At 39.2% G+C, this 20,092-nt stretch overlaps 1 protein-coding gene across 10 annotated transcripts in view; it reads left to right on the top strand.

The window, feature by feature from the left end:
- The window catches only part of eml1 (EMAP like 1), a 248,697-nt gene that overhangs the window by 141,845 nt on the left and 86,760 nt on the right, over nucleotides 1-20,092 (top strand). For 7 of the 10 annotated variants that reach the window (XM_048537396.2, XM_059649108.1, XM_048537399.2 and 4 more), the window contains 2 exons: nucleotides 14,794-14,976; nucleotides 19,247-19,312. In XM_048537396.2, coding sequence (XP_048393353.1) covers nucleotides 14,794-14,976; nucleotides 19,247-19,312 — 249 coding nt within the window. The remainder of the gene's footprint in view (nucleotides 1-14,793; nucleotides 14,977-19,246; nucleotides 19,313-20,092) is intronic. The other 3 variants (XM_048537398.2, XM_048537401.2, XM_048537402.2) reach the window with 1 other exon arrangement.

The following is a 20,092-nucleotide window of genomic DNA, read 5'->3' as shown; positions in this document are numbered from 1 at the left end:
AAACAGAAGTGGAAAGCTCTCGTGGTGCTGTATCCTGGACTTCATCTTCATCTCCAGCCTCCATTTACCCCTCAGCAACAAGTCGTTGTAGATCAGCTATATTAGAGAGGTCTTAACAGTGACACTGAAGCAGCTCTTCAGCATATTCATTCTACATTTCTTCAAATCTAACTTGCTTTACAAGATCAACATGATGTTCTCTGATTCTTGGGAGCTCCTCTGAAGGATCAAAGTCTTTAAAATCTTGAAGAAAAATCTGGGAGAAACTTCTGCCAAATTGCATGCAAGTAGTCCTTACTGTCATCACCCCAGGCCTCCACGATAAAGTCAATTGCATTTTTGTTGTTAAAGTTCTTCCAAAATTCTTTTGTTCCAAAAGAACATTATCCTTAACCCCCTCAGTGACTGCAATTGGCCTTAAATGTGCACCTTAAATAATAAGCTTTAAAAGCTGCTCTTACACCCTGATCCATGGGTTGAAAGAGAGAGATTGTGGTTGGGTGTAGAAACAGTACTTTGATGTTTTCAGAAAGCTCACCACTGATGGGAGGATAGCTTGGTACATTATCTAAGGTGAGGAGAGTCTTGAAATCCAAATTTTCTTTCTTGCAATGCTTTCTAAAAGCAGATCCCAAAACATCAACAAAAAGGTCAGAAAAAAAATTGTCCTGTCACCCAACCTCTTTTGCTAGTTTGAAGTAGATGCAGAGACTCTTTTGGTGCCTACATTATCCATGCTCAGGATGAAGTCCGCAAAATGATCATGTGTTGTTGATGTGTACTCCTCCGCACTGATGGAATCACATTATAGCCAACACAAGTTTGCATTTTAGAAATAGTGCCCCCCTATTTGTCAGTCGCGTTATAGCCAATTCGCATTGCCAGACCATGCGTTATAGCAGAACCGACTGTGTCCAGGTTTGAGCTGACAAACAGCAAGTAACATCTGTCACTCAGGTGAAGGAAATGACCGTTTAACCATTTCCCCCTGACATTCAATCGCATTACCACCATGGAATACCCCCCTGTCAGCATCCTGGGGGTTACCAATGACCAGAACTGCACTGGACCAAATATATAAATACTGTACAGGTCCGAGTTCAGGAATTCTGAGGAATTCGCCTTCTGTCTCTGCAATTCCTGCCCACCACCTGCAAGGTACAAAATAGGAGTGTGATGGAATATTCCCCACCTACCTGGATTGGTGCAGCTCCTACAATACTGGAGAGGCTTGATCCCAAACAAGACAAAGCAGCCAGCTTGATTGGCATCCCATCGAACAACTTCAATATTCCTTCCTTTCACCACTGATACAGACTGGCAGCGGTGTGCGCCATCCATAAGATTCACTGTCATAACTCACCAAAGCTTCTGCAACAGTATCTTCCGAATCCTCCACAAACTCTACCATCGATAAGGACAAGATGATACGTGGGACAGCCCCAATTCTTACAAGTTCCTCTCCAGGCCACTCACCATCCAGACTTGAAAATATGTTGCCGTTCTTTCACAGTCACTGGATCAACATCCTTGAAGTCCCTCCCTGACATCTGTGGATGCCCTGCACCCCAAGGATTGCAGTGGTTAAAGGAGATGGGTCACCACTGCCTTCTCCAGGTCAGTTGTGGATAGGCAGTCAATGCTGGTCTAGCCAGTGATGCCATGAACTCATTGAAAAAAAACACTGTCATGTTGAGAGGGTTATCTGTGAGGGAGTGGAGCAAGGCTTGGAGTTGGAGGAAAGAGTGGGTATGGCTGACGGTAGACTTCCTCCTTTTCCTGATGTACCTTGGTCATCTGCAGACTGTGTTTTTGAATAGGAAACCCCTTTACTTGGCCCTAAGCAAACCCTAGAGGGAATTAATTATCCACTTAAAAACAGGCCTACCCTGGTATTTTAACAGGCACTCAAAGCTTTCCTGCTTCAGATATGATTTTTAAAAACCATGTTGGAAGGTGGGAGGATCTCCACCCTGCACCCTCCTGCCAGATCACACAGCTTAATTCAACAGGGGTTGATGGTGTGAGATTAAATTCTGTTGTATTTTCTTGCATTTTGTTTGTGTACTATACTATCCACTCTGCTTCACTGCTTGAAATTGCAATGCCTAATAAATTATTATGAAAGAAAATGAGAAATTGAGGCAGTAGACTGACATAGTTACAGCTACTGTTAGTGCTAGATTAATTTTAAAATATCTTTAGTGTCACATGTCTCATGGTATGAAATTAGACAAAAAAACACAAAAATATTCTAAATATAAATCAAAATATGCAAAAACAAGGAACAAAATATGGACACTAAAGTGCGAATTCAGTGTTCTAAAAGTGCTATCAAATGGCGAGAACTTGTTTACAGTTCTGCAAAGATAGTCATGACAAGTACATTGTTTATGACCTAAATAAAAGTGTTCCGTCTTGTATAAAACATGTTCTATAAAGGTTGATTCTTGACTAAGAGAAGTTGTTGTGAAGGGGTGTATCCAAGATTTTACAATGCTTATGTACAGTGTTTTTGAATCAAATTAACAGCTTCAGGATGCAAATTCTTTCATGTGTAATATATCATTTACCCAAATTATATACATTGAATTGTCTTTTTATCAAGTTCTAGCTGAATACAGGCATTATATTGAGTGAGGAACAATAACACAACAGAATGCGGGTCTGCTGTTAGCAGCAATATACGCATTGAAACTGTGGTTCCTGTGCGATAGAGAATGGCAATGATCAAGGCATCAGTATAAATGGAGGATGAAAGTGTTAACATATTTCTAAAATCTGAGATCATCAAGCCAGACTTTAGAAATAGCCCATCATAGTCTGCATTTAACACTGGCATTCCCAATACTGCCTTAATGCTAATCTACTCAGTCAGCTGTGTAACTAAATGTCCTGATACAGTGAATAAATGCATGGAAATTAAAATATGTGGCATTCCTCATGCTGTGAGCACACTTTCTTAAACCATATCATTATTTTTCAGTCAAACTGCTTCCAAAATGATACTGTTTGAGCAACTTGACTGCCCTAGTCATTAAAGCTTATGTCTTATTCTACCCTCGATGAGATAATGGGAACTGCAGATGCTGGAGAATCCAAGATAATAAAATGTGAGGCTGGATGAACACAACAGGCCAAGCAGCATCCCAGGAGGACAAAAGCTGACGTTTCGGGCCTAGACCCTTCGTCAGAGCTTCTCTTCAGGGCTTCTGTGCTCCTGAGATGCTGCTTGGCCTGCTGTGTTCATCCAGCCTCACATTTTGTTGTCTTATTCTACCCTTCCCTTTTTCTACCAAGTCACTGCCAAGTCATGCATTTCACTCAAGCAAAACAGGCCATTGAGCTTTTATTTCACTCCACTGCTTTATGGACTGCGGGAACATGTTTGCCAGCCTGAAAAAAACATTATGCATACGCTATGCTTCCAATCGTACGTTCATGTCAATATGCTATCCCCAACTCCACCATTGTTTATTTTGTGCAGTTTTTGATGTGACACTTTATCAAATGCCTTCTGCATCTACAAATTACATCTATCAGTTTATCAAATGCCTTCTAGAAATATGGGTACAGTACATCCACAGCAAATGGTACTTCCTTAAAGAACTCCAATAGATAAGTTAAACATGATTTCACCTCCACAAAAACATGTTTACGTTGCCTGATTATCTTGAACTTATCCAAGTGCCCTGCATAACTTCTTTAATATTAGCTACTAGCATTTTCTCTATGACAGGTGTAGTTTCCTGCTTTCTGAGTTCTTCTTTTTTGAATAGATAAGGCACATTTCAGTCTCGTGAGACCTTCCTGAATCAAGGGGAATTTTGAAAAAGTAAAACTGGAGTATCACTGTCTCACTAGCCACTTCTCCTTAGGCCCGAGATCTACAGGATCTGTACTGCTGCCGTTTACTCAGTAGCACTTCTGTGGTAATTTTCTTGAGTTCCTCCCTCCTTCTAATCCCTAATATATGACTACTTCTGAGATCTTTCTGATTATCCTGTGTAGTGAAGACTGATGCAAATACTGTTTCAATTCACCCACCATCTCCTTATTTTTCATTACTTTGTCTCCAAATTCACTTTTTACATGAGTAACACCTGTATTTCTAAATATTTATGGAAATTCATGTATTTATTTTTATATTTCGAGCTAGTTTTCTCTCATGGTCTCATTTTCCCCTCCTTATTTATATTTTAGTCATTTTTGGATGTTCTTTATTTTCTGTCCAGTCTTCTGACCTGAAAATTGCCTTTGCAAAATTATATACTTTTTCTCTCGGTTTTATACAATCTTCAGCCAGTGTAGCTAACCAGGGACGGTGGGTATGTTACTTGGATTTTTTCTTACTCTTTGCAATGTAATTATTCTGTGCATTGTGAAATACCTCCTTAAATATCTGCAACTGCATCTCTATTGATCTTTCCATTAACCTAATTTGCCAAATCATTTTAGCTAGTTTGGTTTTCATTCCTTTATAATTGTCTTTTTTTTAAATCTTAAAGAAGTCTGAGGCACGTTCTTCATTTCTTCAAACTAAATTAAATCATATCATTATCACTGCCATCTAGGGGTGCCTTGACTATGAGATCATTAATTAAACTTATCTCACTGCATAATACCAGGTCTAAAATAGCCTGCTCTTTGATAGGCTCAGAACACACTGTTCGGAAAAAAAGTCTCAAAAACATTCTACAAACATCTCACCTAAGCTACCTTCACCCATCTGATTTTTCCAGTTTCCTCCCAGATTAAAATCTGCATGATTATCGCCATGTCTCTGACAAGCTTCTGTTAAGCCTTCCTTTATGCTTGACCCTACCATGTAATTGGTGGTGGTCCTGTACACCACTCTTGCTGTTATCATTTCTCTGCCCAAACCATTTTCACATTGAGCCCATGTTGTGAGAACATTAGACTGGGGTTCTGGATTATTATGCGACTGCCTCCCCAGTTGGGTTAATATAATTATAAATAATGGAGCCACCCCTCTACTCTTTTGAGCTTCCTCTCCTCTCCTAAATGTCCTGTGTCCTTCAGGATTCAGGTCCCAATCCATGTTGTCCTGCAGCCAAGTCTCTGTGATAGCTACTAGATCATACTTATGAGATAACAAGGTATAGAGCTGGATGAACACAGCAAGCCAGGCAGCATCAGAGGAGCAGGAAAGCTGATGTTTCGGGCCTGCACCCATCTTCTGAAGGAATTTCTAAAGAAGGGTCCACACCTGAAAAGTCAGCTTTCCTGCTCCTCTGATGCTACCTGGCCTGCTGTGTTCTTCCAGCTCCACACCTTATTATCTCAGACTCTAGCATCAGCAGTTCCTACTATCTCTGAGATCATACTTATGTGTTTCTATTTGTGCTATCAGCTCATCTGTTCAGTTTCAAATGCTATGGGCATTTACATTCAGAGTCTTTTGTTTTATCCTTATTTACTTTTTGGAACTTCAAGCCTTATATGTAGATTTGCTCTTAGCTTTGTTATTTCTATCCTTGTTATGGTCTGTTTATCATTTTTCCCATGTTAAAATGCTTCTCTTAGGCCTTGACTCTACTTTGTGATTCACCATATTTTCCCAAATTTGGTCACTTCCCCTCACTATTTAGTTTAAAGTCCTCTTTAGTTCCTCAGTTATGCAGTTCACAAGAAGACTAGCTGTAGCATGGTTCAGGTATAGGCTACCCTATCATTACAGGTCCGACTTTCCCTAGTACTGGTGCCTGTGCCCATGAACTGGAACCCAATAATCCTACACCATTCTTTCAGCCACATATTCACTTCTCTAATGTTATTTGCCCTATGCCAACTGAAGAACTGTGCAAACTGAAGAAACTCTGTACATGTTTGGTAAAGGTAGGTAATATTTTGTCTGCACATTATCCTTCACAGATTTTGAGTGCAAGATCTAACAAAGTATTGCCTGGGCTGCCACTGACCTAGCGCTGATGAAAAGAAGTTTATACAACTGAATAAATTCAACATTCTGACTTTGTGTCATTGCTATCCGAATTGACTTCTATGTTAAACTTCTGCAAGAATTTTGATCCAATGAGAGCTGCCTTCCATAACAAACTTGTCAATCTCTTAAAAGTAAGACAGAAACTGTTGAAAGTACTCAGCAGTGTTAGCGTTTGTGGGGATACAATTAGTGGCAGACCTTGAGTTAAAATTAATGTCAGATTTTATCATTGTCATCAGATCCTGATCTTTTTAGCATATAAAAATTTAAGTCAATAGTTGCGTCCTTTGTAACTGCACTACCATTCACCAAAAGTATGGTTATTATTTACCTGAATTCCACTGACACACTTTATCCCTCAACTCTCAATGCATTCAACACCTAAAAGTCTATCAAACGATGTTGAATGTATTTCATGATTGGGCATCCGCAGCTCCTTGAAATAAAGAATTCCAAAGATTTATATTCTTTGACTTGAGCCCAGCTCTAGGTTCCCCAGCCAAATGAAACATCCTACAAGCATTTACCCTGAAAAATAAACCTTAAATATTTTTGTAGCTTTCTGTTTAGATCACCATTCATCACCAAGTCACAATATAATTACAGTAAGAGCACTTTACCCTTATACTTAAACCACATTGTAACAAAACATATCATACATTTATGTTGAGTCTGATTTGTCTTATGTTAATTCTGATGAAACATTAAATTTGATTTCTCAGGACAGATTCTGCCAGACCTGTTGAGGTTTTCTCAGCAATTTATGTTTTGTTTCTTATTTCCAACATCTGTAGTTCTTTCATGTTTTTTATTATTACATGCCATTTGTTTTTCTAATTGCATGCTGTGGCTGCAGGCTAATTTTCTATTTCTTTTATGCAAGAACATCCCAAATTTCCCAATTTCTCACCCTTTCCTATTTTCCCGTCAAAGTGGATGACATATTGCTCTCTATTATATCCCATTTGCCACTATCTTGCTTGCTGACTTTATCTATAGTGTTTTGTAGCGATATCACACCCTCTACCTTGTTTGCTTTCAAGCTTCATTTTGCGTTGTCAAACTTGGATATAGTATATTATTCTCAGACTCCTCACTTAAGTTATTTACATAGATTGTAAATAGCTGAGACCTAGGTATGGATTCTGTAGCATCCAATTAGTTACAGCTGGCCCCCTGGAAAATGACTAGCTTATTCGTGTTTTCTACAAATTAACCAGTCTTCAAACCAAGTCTATATATGTAACACCAATTCCATTATCCCAATTTTGTTTAATAACCTCACAAGTGGCATCTGGCAAATGTTTCTTGATAATCCAAAGACTCTACATCGACAGAATTGTGGAAAGCATTTCCCTTTTGTAAACCCATGCTTTGTCTGCATAATCCTATTCTGATTTACTAAGTGACCAGATACTCCTAAGTAAAAAAATTCTAGCATGATCCCTGCTACTGACATCACTTGGCCTGCTGTGTTCGTCCAGCTCCACACTTTGTTATACTAACTAGTTTATAGTTTCCTATATGTTCTTTCTCCCTCCTTTCTTGAATGATTTGCTATCTTCAATCCAGAGAGCCTTTCTAGAGTTAGGTTTTGATCTTCCAGAATTCCCTACGCCTTCTTTATCTTTATAGTCACCTATTTAGAAACAAATCAGCATACAGACCACGGAATACAAGCAATATGACCATTGCCAGTGTGTTAATTTCTCCAGTAATACTTCTTCACTGATATTGTATTCTTTAAATTTCTCATTCTGTCAAAACTCTTTTTCATTTTTCTGGAAATGTTTTAATATTACATCAGAAAAGAGTGCAGAAATTGAGAGCAACACCAGACCACTCCGCTCGATCAGGAGGAGGTCACTAACAGATGAAGTAAAAGGAACCTGTCTCTCCCACTCTCTTGGGGATTGAAAGGGCTGCATTCATTTTATTCATTCATGAAGTGTGGGTGTCACTGGCTGGGCCAATATTTATTGCCCATTCCTAGTTGTCCTTGAGAAGCTGATGGTTAGCAGCCTTTTTGAACTGCTGCAGTCCATCTGGTATATGTACACACACAATACTCTTAGGAAAAGAATTCCAGTCAAGTCAGGATGATGAGTGACTTGGAGGGGAACACGCAGGTGATGGCATTTCCAACTATCTGCTCTTGTCCTTCTAGATAGTAGTTGCTGTGGATTGGGAAAGTGTTGGTTAAGGAGGCTTGATGAATTTCTACATTGCATCTTGTAGCTAGTACACACTGCTATTACTGAATGTCGTGGAGGATGGTATGTGAATGTTTTATGAATGCAGTGCCAAACAAGCAGGCTGCTCTGTCTTGGATGGTGTTTCAGAGATAGTAAGAACTGCCGATGCTGGAGAATCTGAGACAACAAGGTGTAGAGCTGGATGAACACAGCAGGCCAAGCAGCATCAGAAGAGCAGGAAGGCTGATGTTTCGGGCCTAGACCTTTCTTCAGAAAGGGTCTAGGCCCAAAACATCAGCCTTCCTGCTCCTCTGATGCTGCTTGGCCTGCTGTGTTCATCCAGCTCTACACCTTGTTATCTCTATTGTCTTGGATGGTGTCAAGTTTCTTGAGTGTAATTGGGGCTGCACCCATCCTGCCGTGTTGGGAGCATTCCGCGGGCTTTTGTGTTATATTTGGTGGACAGGCTTTAGTGAGTCAGAAGATGAGTTACTCACCACAGAATTCCTAGTCTCTGATCTGGAGAAGCAAATTCCTCACAGGATTTACAATTTTTGCCTGCTGAAATTTTTTGGGTTTCTTTTCCTGACACGTAGGCAGATCTCTCATTAATTATAATTTTGTGATTAATCCTTTTTTGCCTAGTTATAAATGGAAGCCGCACGTGAATAATTGTTGCACACAAGTAGACTGTTGTACCACAGGAATGAGAATAAAGAACAGAGACAAGCCCAGCCAATGTTTCCAAAGTTTCGGTTCCAGCAGCATGCTCTTTTGCTTAAACCTTCACTGTCATTTGCTGGAATACCATAGCAATTGTCATCTGTTTCCTCTCACTTATAACTTTAATTTTTTTTTCTTGTTCTTAAAAGAGCAAATAATTGTTGAGAAAACTCAACACCACCTGTGGAGAGAAACAGAATCAACTTTTCTTAGTCTGATACGATCTTCTTTAGAAGTCCAATTTCTTCAGAGAACTTTTGCAAGTAATTGTTTGCACTTTAACAGGAGAATTTAGTATTCAGCTGGAACTGAGAAATCTAATGAAACAACTTGCAAATAGTGATTTATTCAGCATTGCATAGACCTCGATGGAATTAATCATTGTACTGTTATTGTTGTCGCAGATTCAGTCATAAAGGTTATTTAATTGATATGACATTTTAATTAGGATTTAATTGAGAATTTATAACCTTTTATGATATAATGAACCCCTGGGACTGAATGTTTGCCCTAAAAGGGGTGCAAATGTGCAGACAAGTGAGAGACCTTCTGGAGGCTACGCAGGTAGCAAGCGGCGAGTATTCAGAGGATGTCCTACTGAGGCCAATGAACAGAGCCTGGTTGGAATTTTCTAGTTCACCTTGTGGGTCCCTCATTGCTTTGGAAAGAGACAATCTCCCTTGATGGTAGATCGGTGGGGTGGGGATGGGGGAGCAGCACCCCAGGCAGTCTCCCATCTTTCTGACCACAGATGCAGAGGCAGGCTGCCCTGTGGAGGGGTTCCTGCTGCGCAAGGGTGGTCTCAGAGCTGTCAGGCCATTTTAAAGTATAAAGTTACCGAGCAGGCATCTCAAGGGGACGAGCCCTGTAACAGAAGGCAGCAGCTCCTTCCCAGCTGTTGGATTTCTGCCTTAGAGAGGACACCCAATGTCCTTAAATGAATGGTGAGCATGGCCTCTGCTCACTAAGTGACCAGTTCATAGGTAATTGATGTCAAGTAATTGCTTCTGATGTGGTGCAAGATGGGATCCCCATTTGAGCCTAATGTCAGGAACTTGAACCAAAATTCTGCCCCGAGCAGCAACTTGGAAGCAGCCTATTGTAACTTGATCAATCTCAAGGGAATGCAATGAATTTGCCAGAAATATGAACAACACTGTCAGCATTTCGACAGCTTAGGCACTTTTACACGGTGCTAACTCTATGAACTGTTGCCAATCTCCCTTTCTTTCCCACCCTGCTCAATAGAATAACATCCTCTTTCAAACCCAGGCAGTGTTGGTTTTATTGATATTGCCCAAATGTTGTTCCTATGAAGCAACACCTGTTGTTGAAGTGTTGATTCTGGCTGACTGCTCGTGTGGCTGGTTGGCATCTTAGTATCATTTAAGTTCGACCACCTGAATAAATTTGTCGTAGAATAAGGAAAATATTTAGTCATGTAACAGCATTTGTCGTCATACCCACCAGAAAACATTTTGGTTAAATCATTGTAAAAATATCACCGTGATTTGTCTCATTTTAATTGTTTTTCAATCTTAACGTAGTGGAAAATGTATTGCCTATCTTTAAGGATTCATCTTTGCGTTTCTTCTATTCTGTGACCAGGGAGTGATAACTGTACAATGGTTGAATGGTTTCAGTTAATCTATATATCCATCATTCCAGGAACTTCTCAAAAAAATGTAGGTGTATTTACTACCACTTGAATGAAACATGATTTCAGCTCTTGAGTCTAATTTAGAATTTTGCTCTCAAAACCTGTAGAGGTTTGTCTGTTTAATTAGTTGGACAGTTCACAATGGCAGAGCATTCCCATTTCACAGACTGGCAAAGATTAATATGTTTTATGATTTATACGACTCCCATATTCAGAATATTGATTCAAGATACTATTTTGGGACAGTGATCGGTAAAAATCATGCCATTTTCGGTATTTTCTGGAACCTCATAATTAGGCAAAATCACTTAAGTCATTAGTTTTCAGACAATTCCTAACCATTTTCAGGTGCAAAATTGATTTCCATACATAATTAGGCCCTTATGAATCGCCTTCAATCACAATACCACAGCTCCGAAATATGCTGACCAAATCTGTACTTAGTATTCTAGGCTTGGCTTCATCAACACCCTGTACAGTTGTGACAAGACTTCCCTATTTTTAACTTCCAAACTCTGACCAGTAAAGGCCAAAACCCAATTTGCCTGCTTAGTACCTGCTGCACCTGCACCTAAAATATTTTGTTTCAAACCCAAGAATACCTAGAACCCTTTGCACTTTTGGTTCAATTCAATTCTTTGCAGTCTATCTCCATTGAGCTACATTAAGTTCCATCTATCAACTTTGCCTACTCTCTCAACCTGTCTATATCACTTTGCATATTCCTTATGTCTCCATCACAACATCCCCGCTAACCTATTTTTGTATCATCTGCAAATTTGGATTCATTCCACTTTGCCCCCTTCCTTCAAGTCATTATCTGAATAATAAATAATTGAGGGCCAAGGCCTGATCCTTGTGACACTCTACCAATTATGTCTTAACAATCAGAAAGAGACTCATGAATCTGTGGTCTCCATGACTGTCATTCCTTCTTTTCAAAATCTCACTCCATGCAAATACATTACTCACAATACAATGAGCTGCATTCTTGTGCAAATGCCTTTTCTGTGGCACTTTATTGAACGCCTTCTGGAAATCCAAATAGAGGATGTCTGTCAGTTTCCTTTCATCAACTCTGCTCATTATACCCTCCAAAAACCTCTAGTAAATTTGTGAAACATGATTTCTCTTTTGCAAAACCATGCTGATCCCATTTGATAATGTTAAGTTTCGTTAAGTATCCTCCTATCTCTCCCTTAGTAATGGACTCCAGCAGTTGAAAAAGGCAACTGATAGAATTCATTGGCTTATAGTTTCCTGCTTTCTGTCTTCCTCCTTCCTTGAACCGGCATCACTTTAGTGCTTTTTCAATCTGCTAGAAAGCTTTTAGAAAGTTATCAGTTCTGGAATATATTGACTAATGTCCTCACTATATCTGCAGCCACTTTATTTAAAACCCTTGAATGCAGGTCGTGAAATCATAAAGCCAAAGTGCCGTTCAGCATGGTAACAGACCCTCCGATCCAACTCATCCATGCTGATCAGATATCCTCAATTAATCTAGTCCCATTTGGCAGCGATTGGCTCATATCCCTGTAAACCCTTCCTAGTGATATACCCATCCAGATGTCTTTTAAATGTTGTAGTTGTACCAGTCACTACCACTTCCTCTGGAGCTCATTCGATACACACATCACCCTCTGCATGAAAAAGTTGCGCGCTAGGTCCCTTTTAAATCTTTCCACTCTCATTTTAAACCTATGCCGTCTGGTTTTGGACTCCTCTTGACTACTCATCCTATCCATGCTCGTCATGATTTTACAAACCTCTGTAAAGTCTCCCCTCAGCCCCCAACGCATCAGGGAAAATAGCGCCAACCTATTCAGCCTTTCCCCAAAGTTCAAACCCTCCAATCCTGGCAACATCCTTGTGAATCGTTTCTGAACCGCTTCAAGTTTCACAACATCCTTTCTATAGCAGGGGAAAACCAGAATTGAATGCAGTGTTCCAAAACCAGTGTCCTGTACAGCCACAACGTGACCTCCCAACTTCTCATCAAGTCCTGGTGACTTGACTGTTTTCAGTTCTATTAGTTGGTCAAATGCTTTGTCTCTCGTGACCGAGACTGTTACAGATCTATGCTCCCACTAGAACTTTAGTTATCTGATATCTTTGGGATGTTTTAATGTCCTCCAACATGAAAACCAATGCAAAATATTGGTTTAGATGATTTACCATTTCTGTGTTTCTTGTTATCAATTTCCCACTTGCGCCCCCTAAGGGTCCTACACTCACTTTAGTTACTTTATTTTCAAATATACATAGAATCTCTTGCTGTTTGTTTTTATGCTTCTTGTCAGTTTACTTGCATGATCAATTTTCTCGCTTTGTTATTAGCATTTTGGTCACTCGTTATTGGTTCTTTCAAAACAAAATAGCCAATACTCTGGCCCATCCCTAGCTTTTGCTGCTATATATACCTTTGTTTTTGATTGGGTATTCTCCTTGAAAGTCTTCATTAACCATAGGTCATTCTTCCTTTACACTGAGCCCTTCTTTTTGACCAGAATACATTTTTACTGAGCAGTTTGATGTATCAGCTTAAATGGCTGCCACTGCTCAGCTACTGACCTTCCCCTTTTCACCAGTTCACATTTTTTTCATGCATCTGCAATTGCCCTGATTTAAATTGGTTTGAGACCTGAGTTGCCCACTCTCAATCGGAGTTTTAAGATCCTTAACTATGAGAGATCCCTTATTAATCCTACCTCATTACACATTGCAAGATCTAAAAAGCCTGTTTCCAGGTAGGTTGTGAAACACACTGTCTGAGAAATAATTCCTGATGCACTGTCCCTCTATATTCACCCTCTATATTACCCTTACCCATCTAATTTATCCAGTCAATATGCAGATTAAAATGATCGATGTGGTGCCCTTCTTAGATGCTTCCATTATTTCCCAATTTATAATTTGTTCTGTTGTGAGGCAATTTTTTGGGGACCAATAGGTGATGCCCCAGCCATGATCTTTTACCCTAGCTATTCCTTATTTTTACCACACTGATTCCATAACATGATCTATTGCACCTCTATGACTACACAACACAACACTGCTACTATCCTTTTTTGGAGCACTACCCTCCTGTTTTTCCTTTTTGCTTAATTTTCTGTAACATCCAATACCCTTGAAGACTGAGTTTCCATTTCAGCTCAACCTACAAACACATCTCTGTAATATGTATCAAGGCATATTCATTTATTTCCATATTACAAAAAAAATCAAGAAAACAATTCTGAATTCCTTTGATGAAATTGAAAGTAAAAGGCAATTTCCATTCTGTGAATGATTTGTATTCTTCAAGTCACGAAACAAGCCTTAACAACCGAAAATGTACATTGTGTGCAGGATTGGGTTCATGCCTTTCTGATGCTGTGAAAGTAGAATTTGACAGCACTTTGCAGTGAAAATTTCAGAACTGAAGATGCGCAGGTCAATGCCTGTTATAACAATTGTGCAAAGCTTGTTAGTTAGCTTAAACTGTCTCAAATCCTTTCTGTCATAAGACCTTTTCAAATACAAATTTGTAACCTGCGTTTTGCCACTCTGGCACCCCATTTGGTAGAGGCATATATTTTACATGTTCAGGTTTTCTTCTGCACTTTCTAGTAAATTCACCCCTTTTAGGGGACTTGACTAGCACTTTTGTATCAAATTCAAGATTGTGTATATTCATTTTGGACAGTATACTCATAGAATCCCTACAGCCTAGTCAACCAAGTGAATCCACACCGATCCTCCAAAGAGTATCCCACCTGGACACATTTCCCTGCCCTATCTCTGTAACCCTGCATTTCCCATGGCTAACCCGCCTAGCCTGGACACCTCTAGGTGTGTCTCCAATTTCTGTAATGAAGCATGACTTAGAAACAGATCCCTTGAGTACAATGTCACTGTATTCTGTTAATGTGACAAAAATCCAACTCTTATGTCCAAGCTGGAGGGACCTTGCAGCCGACTCAATCTAAAATAAGCAGCTTTAGGTGAACACTGTTGGGTGGCATCTTCTAAGAAATGCTATTTAGATCAATTCATCTGTTAACCCTGTCTCATGGAGTACAACTGTGTAAAGAAATTAAAATTTAAAACCTAAAGGCTGGGGTTGAAACAAAAGAATTGGGCACATAATTCACATGTGACGATGAAAACATAGGTCATTAACAGAAGTTCCTCTTAATGTTGGCTATTCATATGAAAGTCTCTTCCACTTAATGTCTTCAGTTTGCATTGTCTTCTTTTTTTCCCAGATGACAGTGCGTCTGCAGCCAGCAGCATGGAGATGACGGATCGAATCGCCTCTCTGGAGCAGCGTGTACAGATGCAGGAGGATGAGATTCAGCTGCTCAAGTCAGCACTGGCTGATGTAGTCCGACGTTTGAATGTTTCTGAAGAGCAGCAGGCCATGCTGAATAGGAAAGGACCTACCAAAGGTAACCAAGATTCAAGTTTTGGATCGGAGAGTAAATAATTTAGCTCATGCAAATCTGAGTTTCAGATTGAATGAATTTGGTGCACTAACATGGAAGAACCTACCTAACAGACAGAAAGTAAAATGGTGCATATTAACTGCAAGTCAGAAGCAATCATTTCACTTCGCACTTGCTGACTAGTTCTGAAAAGTAATGTTTATCATGCGACAACATCATAATACATATTGGTTGTGGTATGTTTACCCTTGAAATAGCCCATGGGCAATAATATATCCTGCACTTTTGAACAGTTAACAAGGGAAAGGGATGCATTTGCCTGATGATTCTGGTTTCCGGTGGGGGAGTGGGTGACTGAGTGGGTGTTGTGCAAAGGAGCAGGTGTGAACTACACATTTGTTTCTGTGGTAAGGGTCTCTGTCACTGCTGGTTTGGGATGATTATCTTGGGGAGGGAAGTGATACGGGCTGATGAGGTTAACATAGCTTTCATGCTCATGCAGGGGAATGCCTTGAGCAGGTTTTGCAATGGACAAACTTTGACCCAAGAAAGAGCAGTTTAGGGTGGCTCACCAAAAATTTGGTTAAAGAGATGGAAATTTGAAGTATTTTGAAGGAGAAGAGGAGCACCCATAGATAAAGGACTCAGGCAAGTGAAGGTAACTGGGAGGGTGCACAAGAGACAGTCAGAGAGGGACATCTCGGGAGAGATATGGAACTTGAGAGGTTGCCCAGAATATCCGGTAATGTTGTGGGAAATTGAAAACAAATTCAGGCAGAGAATTTAAATTTGAAGCATGAGTTACCAGGAGGCCAAGGTTACGTCTAAACATCAAAGAATTATTTCCTCCCCAATTACTACCTTTCGCTCTTCGGATGATTTTGTTTCTTTGTTGGAAATTGGGTTCATTTGTACTGGTCACTCTCTATCACTTTGCCTAATGTGGCCTTTACTTGTGTGTGAGCCTTGATTTGGAGAATTGATAGGCTGCTTAACTGCATCAGTGTATTATAACATAGCCCAATCCTGTCCTCAGACACTGTCCAAAAATGTGCTCTTCCAGAAGGAACCACTGGGTGCCGTTCAGGAACCGGAACCATTTGCTAAGTCTCCCCTCCCGTGCTCATGCGCATTGTCTCATCTCTGATTGTGATGAGTCCCAGATGAACCCGGGACTTTGCTAAAGGAATGAGTTGCCTCTCGATGGACATTGCTGTTTGACCATATGGAAACATAATGATCCATTTCAACAGCTGTACAGCAAGTTTACAGAAGATGACATTTGTGGAATTTCATTCCAATGGTCTTTCGATCCTCTTATCGTGAAGGAGTGTTATTAACAGCTGATATCTAGTTCTTCCTAATATTGCCAGCTGTTTCTCTGGAATTCGAATGACAACAGACCTATATATTTGTGGTTTCCAAACCTCAAGCATGAATGTGCAGAGTTTATTCTTCTCTACTGAGACCCAGAAACAGCAACATCTGAGGAAATAACCAGGAAATGTCAACCTCTTGGACAACATTGTATATTGCATTTCATGTAGCATTAAACCATTCAAATAATATTCAGTCAACAAGCAAAATAATTATTTGTAATGCTTTATAACTGCAGAAAAGCTTCAAGGTCACATGCAGGTTAGGTGGATTGGCCATGCCGAGTTAATAGAGCATTGAAGTGTACAGGTCTCACTGACTTCATGGGCCCACTTGTTTAGCTGAGGCCAGAAGTGGGTTGGTTAGCTCAGTTAGCTGCTTTGCGATTCAGAGTGGTGCCAACAGTGCTGGTTCAATTACCATACCGGCTGAGATTCCCTTATCAACCTGTCCCCTCACCGGAGGCGTGGTAACCCATGGTCCAAATCACCACCAGTCATCTCTCGCTGTAGTGAGAGTGCAGCTCTATGGTCTGGTAGGAATATGGCAACTTTACCTTTGACAAATATAACAGTTTTAATTACAATGTTTCACATTGGCATATACCTTTTTGCGAATTACGTGAAGTTATTCAGACCACTAATTTACTGTAGTTAACATTTAGACATTGGCACAAGATTCAAGTTTTGGATCGGAGAGTAAATAATTTAGCTCATGCAAATCTGAGTTTCAGATTGAATGAATTTGGTGCACTAACATGGAAGAACCTACCTAACAGACAGTAAGTAACTCATACATTTAGATACATGACCATGCGATATTCAACTCAAAGACATTTAAAGACTCAACACATGTAGGTACTCGAGTACATTATATTATTTTACATTTACCTATTCAAATACATATTGATACCCATGACCATAAGAGTGAAGGTGTATTTTATCACCAGAGGCACAAAACTATCAGAGACTCTAATATGTACAAGTTCCTCAGATGCACATCAGTACAAAATTACCAGACCCTTGGGTTACAGACTACCAAGGAGAATGACTTTGTGGTATATCATCACTGAAAATAATTAAAAGCTAAGAAATTAATTAATCAGGATAAGACAATATGATGGTTCATGATTCAATATTTACTGGGACAGCTAAAAATAAATTTTGAAACTCAGTTTTCTTAAAAATATGCTCCCAAATTGGGGACAATTCATTTTGTGTTCAATTATGAAAATTCTAAATCTATTAATGTGGAGTGAATTTTAATTTTAATGCCATGTTGGAAATTTCCCCAGTACAGTAGGATCTGACCAGTTAAGTCGATATATTTACCATTTTTTAATTTTACAAATTTAAGGAGATAATGTACAACAGACTTTCTGACTAACTCAGTGCAATTGGCGGAATGATGAAATTGCCGGGAATTGTAGATTTTTTACAGCACACGTTGCATATCTTGCTCCAGATTTGTGATGATACGAGCAACTCCGCTTTGGCAGGCAGAAATAAGCTTTAGATTTTGTGAAGAAAAATATTCCCTTCAATTTAGTATGCTACAGAAATGTAGAATTGTTTTCAAGAAATTTTAAAGGCTATGCATCGCTTTTCTTCAAAGCATTCTTGGTAATCTTGCAGCTAATAATTAAAGATTAGATAAAGTTGAATGTACATTTTCAAATACACTCAAAATTTCTGGAAACAAGTTCAAATATAAAGCACACATATTTTGAACAATCTGATGGGATCCGAATCAAAATTCACTTGAAGTTAAGATGAAACAAAGAACTGTGAATGCTGGTGGTCTGAGACAAAAACAGAAATTGCTGGAGAAAGTCAGCAAGCCTGGCAGCATCTGTGAGGAAAAAGCAGAGTTAATGTTTTGAGCCCAGTGACTCATCATCAGAACTTCATCATTTGAAATTACCCAGTTGAAACTGCTTTAGAATGGTATTCCTTATGAACAGAACCACAAACACACTCTAGGATAAGTACTATTTTAACTTGAGGCAAAATTGTCTTTGAACAGCTGTGACTAGTATTTATATAGTGCCTTTGTAAAACATCTCAGCAGCCAAAGTGATACATGCGCAGTTGAATTCAAGTTATTGTAGAACATCTCTAATAGTTTAGGAAGTAAAATACAATGTATCCATTTCATGGTATTTAATTGGAAAAGCTTGTTATATTTAATCTGGCTGTTGAGCTTTCCTTACTTACACCTTGAACAATGTAACTTCTAAATTTTATTTGGTCTGGTGATAGTTTCAATATAAAATATGCTATCTGACTTTGTTACGAATTGTTGCAAAAATTGTTACAAATAACCTGCAAGTCATTAATGACATATTGTCCAGAGTCCACCTCTCTGTATTATGAGATGTTTTCACTGCCTGTGCTGTCATGTCGTTGGGAGTGAGCCAAGGCAGGAACTCTTGAGACTATTAGGAAAGTTCAATTTTCTTTTGTAAAGTGCAGTTTTTGTATAAACTGGTTTTCAACAGCAATTAGTAATTGTGTGAAATGTTCTCAGAATCGCAGATTCAAGTTGCATTGAAGTTATGACTCTTGGAAAATTTTGCACTGTCTAAAACCTGCAATTAAAATGTACAATTGCAGTTATATGGTTAAAATATCTGATTTGTAAGTTATTAGAATTTCCTTTGTCCCATTAAGTTGGAGATCAAAACACATAAAAGTAATACGCAGGATTATACTGCTTCTTTGGATTTTTAGAATTTCCTTTTCCTACCTACTCTATTTTCAGTGCTAATTCTTTTATCTTTTGTTTATGTCATACTGTTGAACCTTTCTTTCTGCTTTTTTTAAATATTTCAGTCATATTTATATTTTATTTTCCTCTCTTGTCTGTTCTTCTTTGCCAAATTCTCCTCTTTAAGGACCTTTAGATCAGGCAGCATCTAAACGATCGGAGGCAGATAAACAGGGCAGTGCTAACAAACCAGGTAAGCATTTGAGCTCCCTTCAACTGTACAATGTAGAAACTCCTCATAGAATAAGATATGATTTGCAAGCATGTGGAAGCTTTTGTCAACTGATACTGTTCTTCTGTTTGATTAGTTATTCTAGCTGTTGTCATGTCTATTGTTAGTGAAAGACAATGGATTGAATGTGAGGACATTCATTTCAGAGATGCTGTCGTTAATTTCAAGAAACCTTCACAAACTTTACAGTAATAACTTTTATTTAAACCCAAGAATATCAGTTTCTGCTCTCGCTCTTTGTGTTGTACGTGCCTCTCACCTGACCCATACGCTTTCTCAGGATTGGAAGTGCCAGTGGCCATTGCTTCCTCTGAGCTTCAAGACCATCTGCTGGAAACTGGCAGAAGAGCACAGGAAATTATTGTCATCCAGTTTTCCTTACAAACCTTGGGGCTATGCCAAGCAGAGATCTGGTAACTACACAATCAGCCTGACTGAATCAGGAACTCTCCATGTGGTGACCATTTGGGAATTCTCACTGTCAGTTTCATCTGCACAAGTGATTAAGATAATGAACTTGCATGAATATCTCTGTCAAAAACAGGCTAACTTTATTGTTGCAACCAGACTCAAGACTAGGTTCCCTAATTTGATGCATATGCAGATACGATACCCCAAACTAGTAAGCTCCTGGGTAAGGAGGAATGAACTGGCTCCTCTTCTTTAGTCACCCACCGCCATGCTTGGTTACTGCAAGATTAATTTTAAAAGTTATCCCATCCCTTTGGATAACTGGATACC

The sequence above is a fragment of the Stegostoma tigrinum genome, chromosome 10, assembly GCF_030684315.1.
Source record: "Stegostoma tigrinum isolate sSteTig4 chromosome 10, sSteTig4.hap1, whole genome shotgun sequence".
Lineage (NCBI taxonomy): Eukaryota > Metazoa > Chordata > Chondrichthyes > Orectolobiformes > Stegostomatidae > Stegostoma > Stegostoma tigrinum.
The sequence above is the reverse complement of the archived record's forward strand: the minus strand, read 5'-3'. Positions and strand labels throughout refer to the sequence as shown.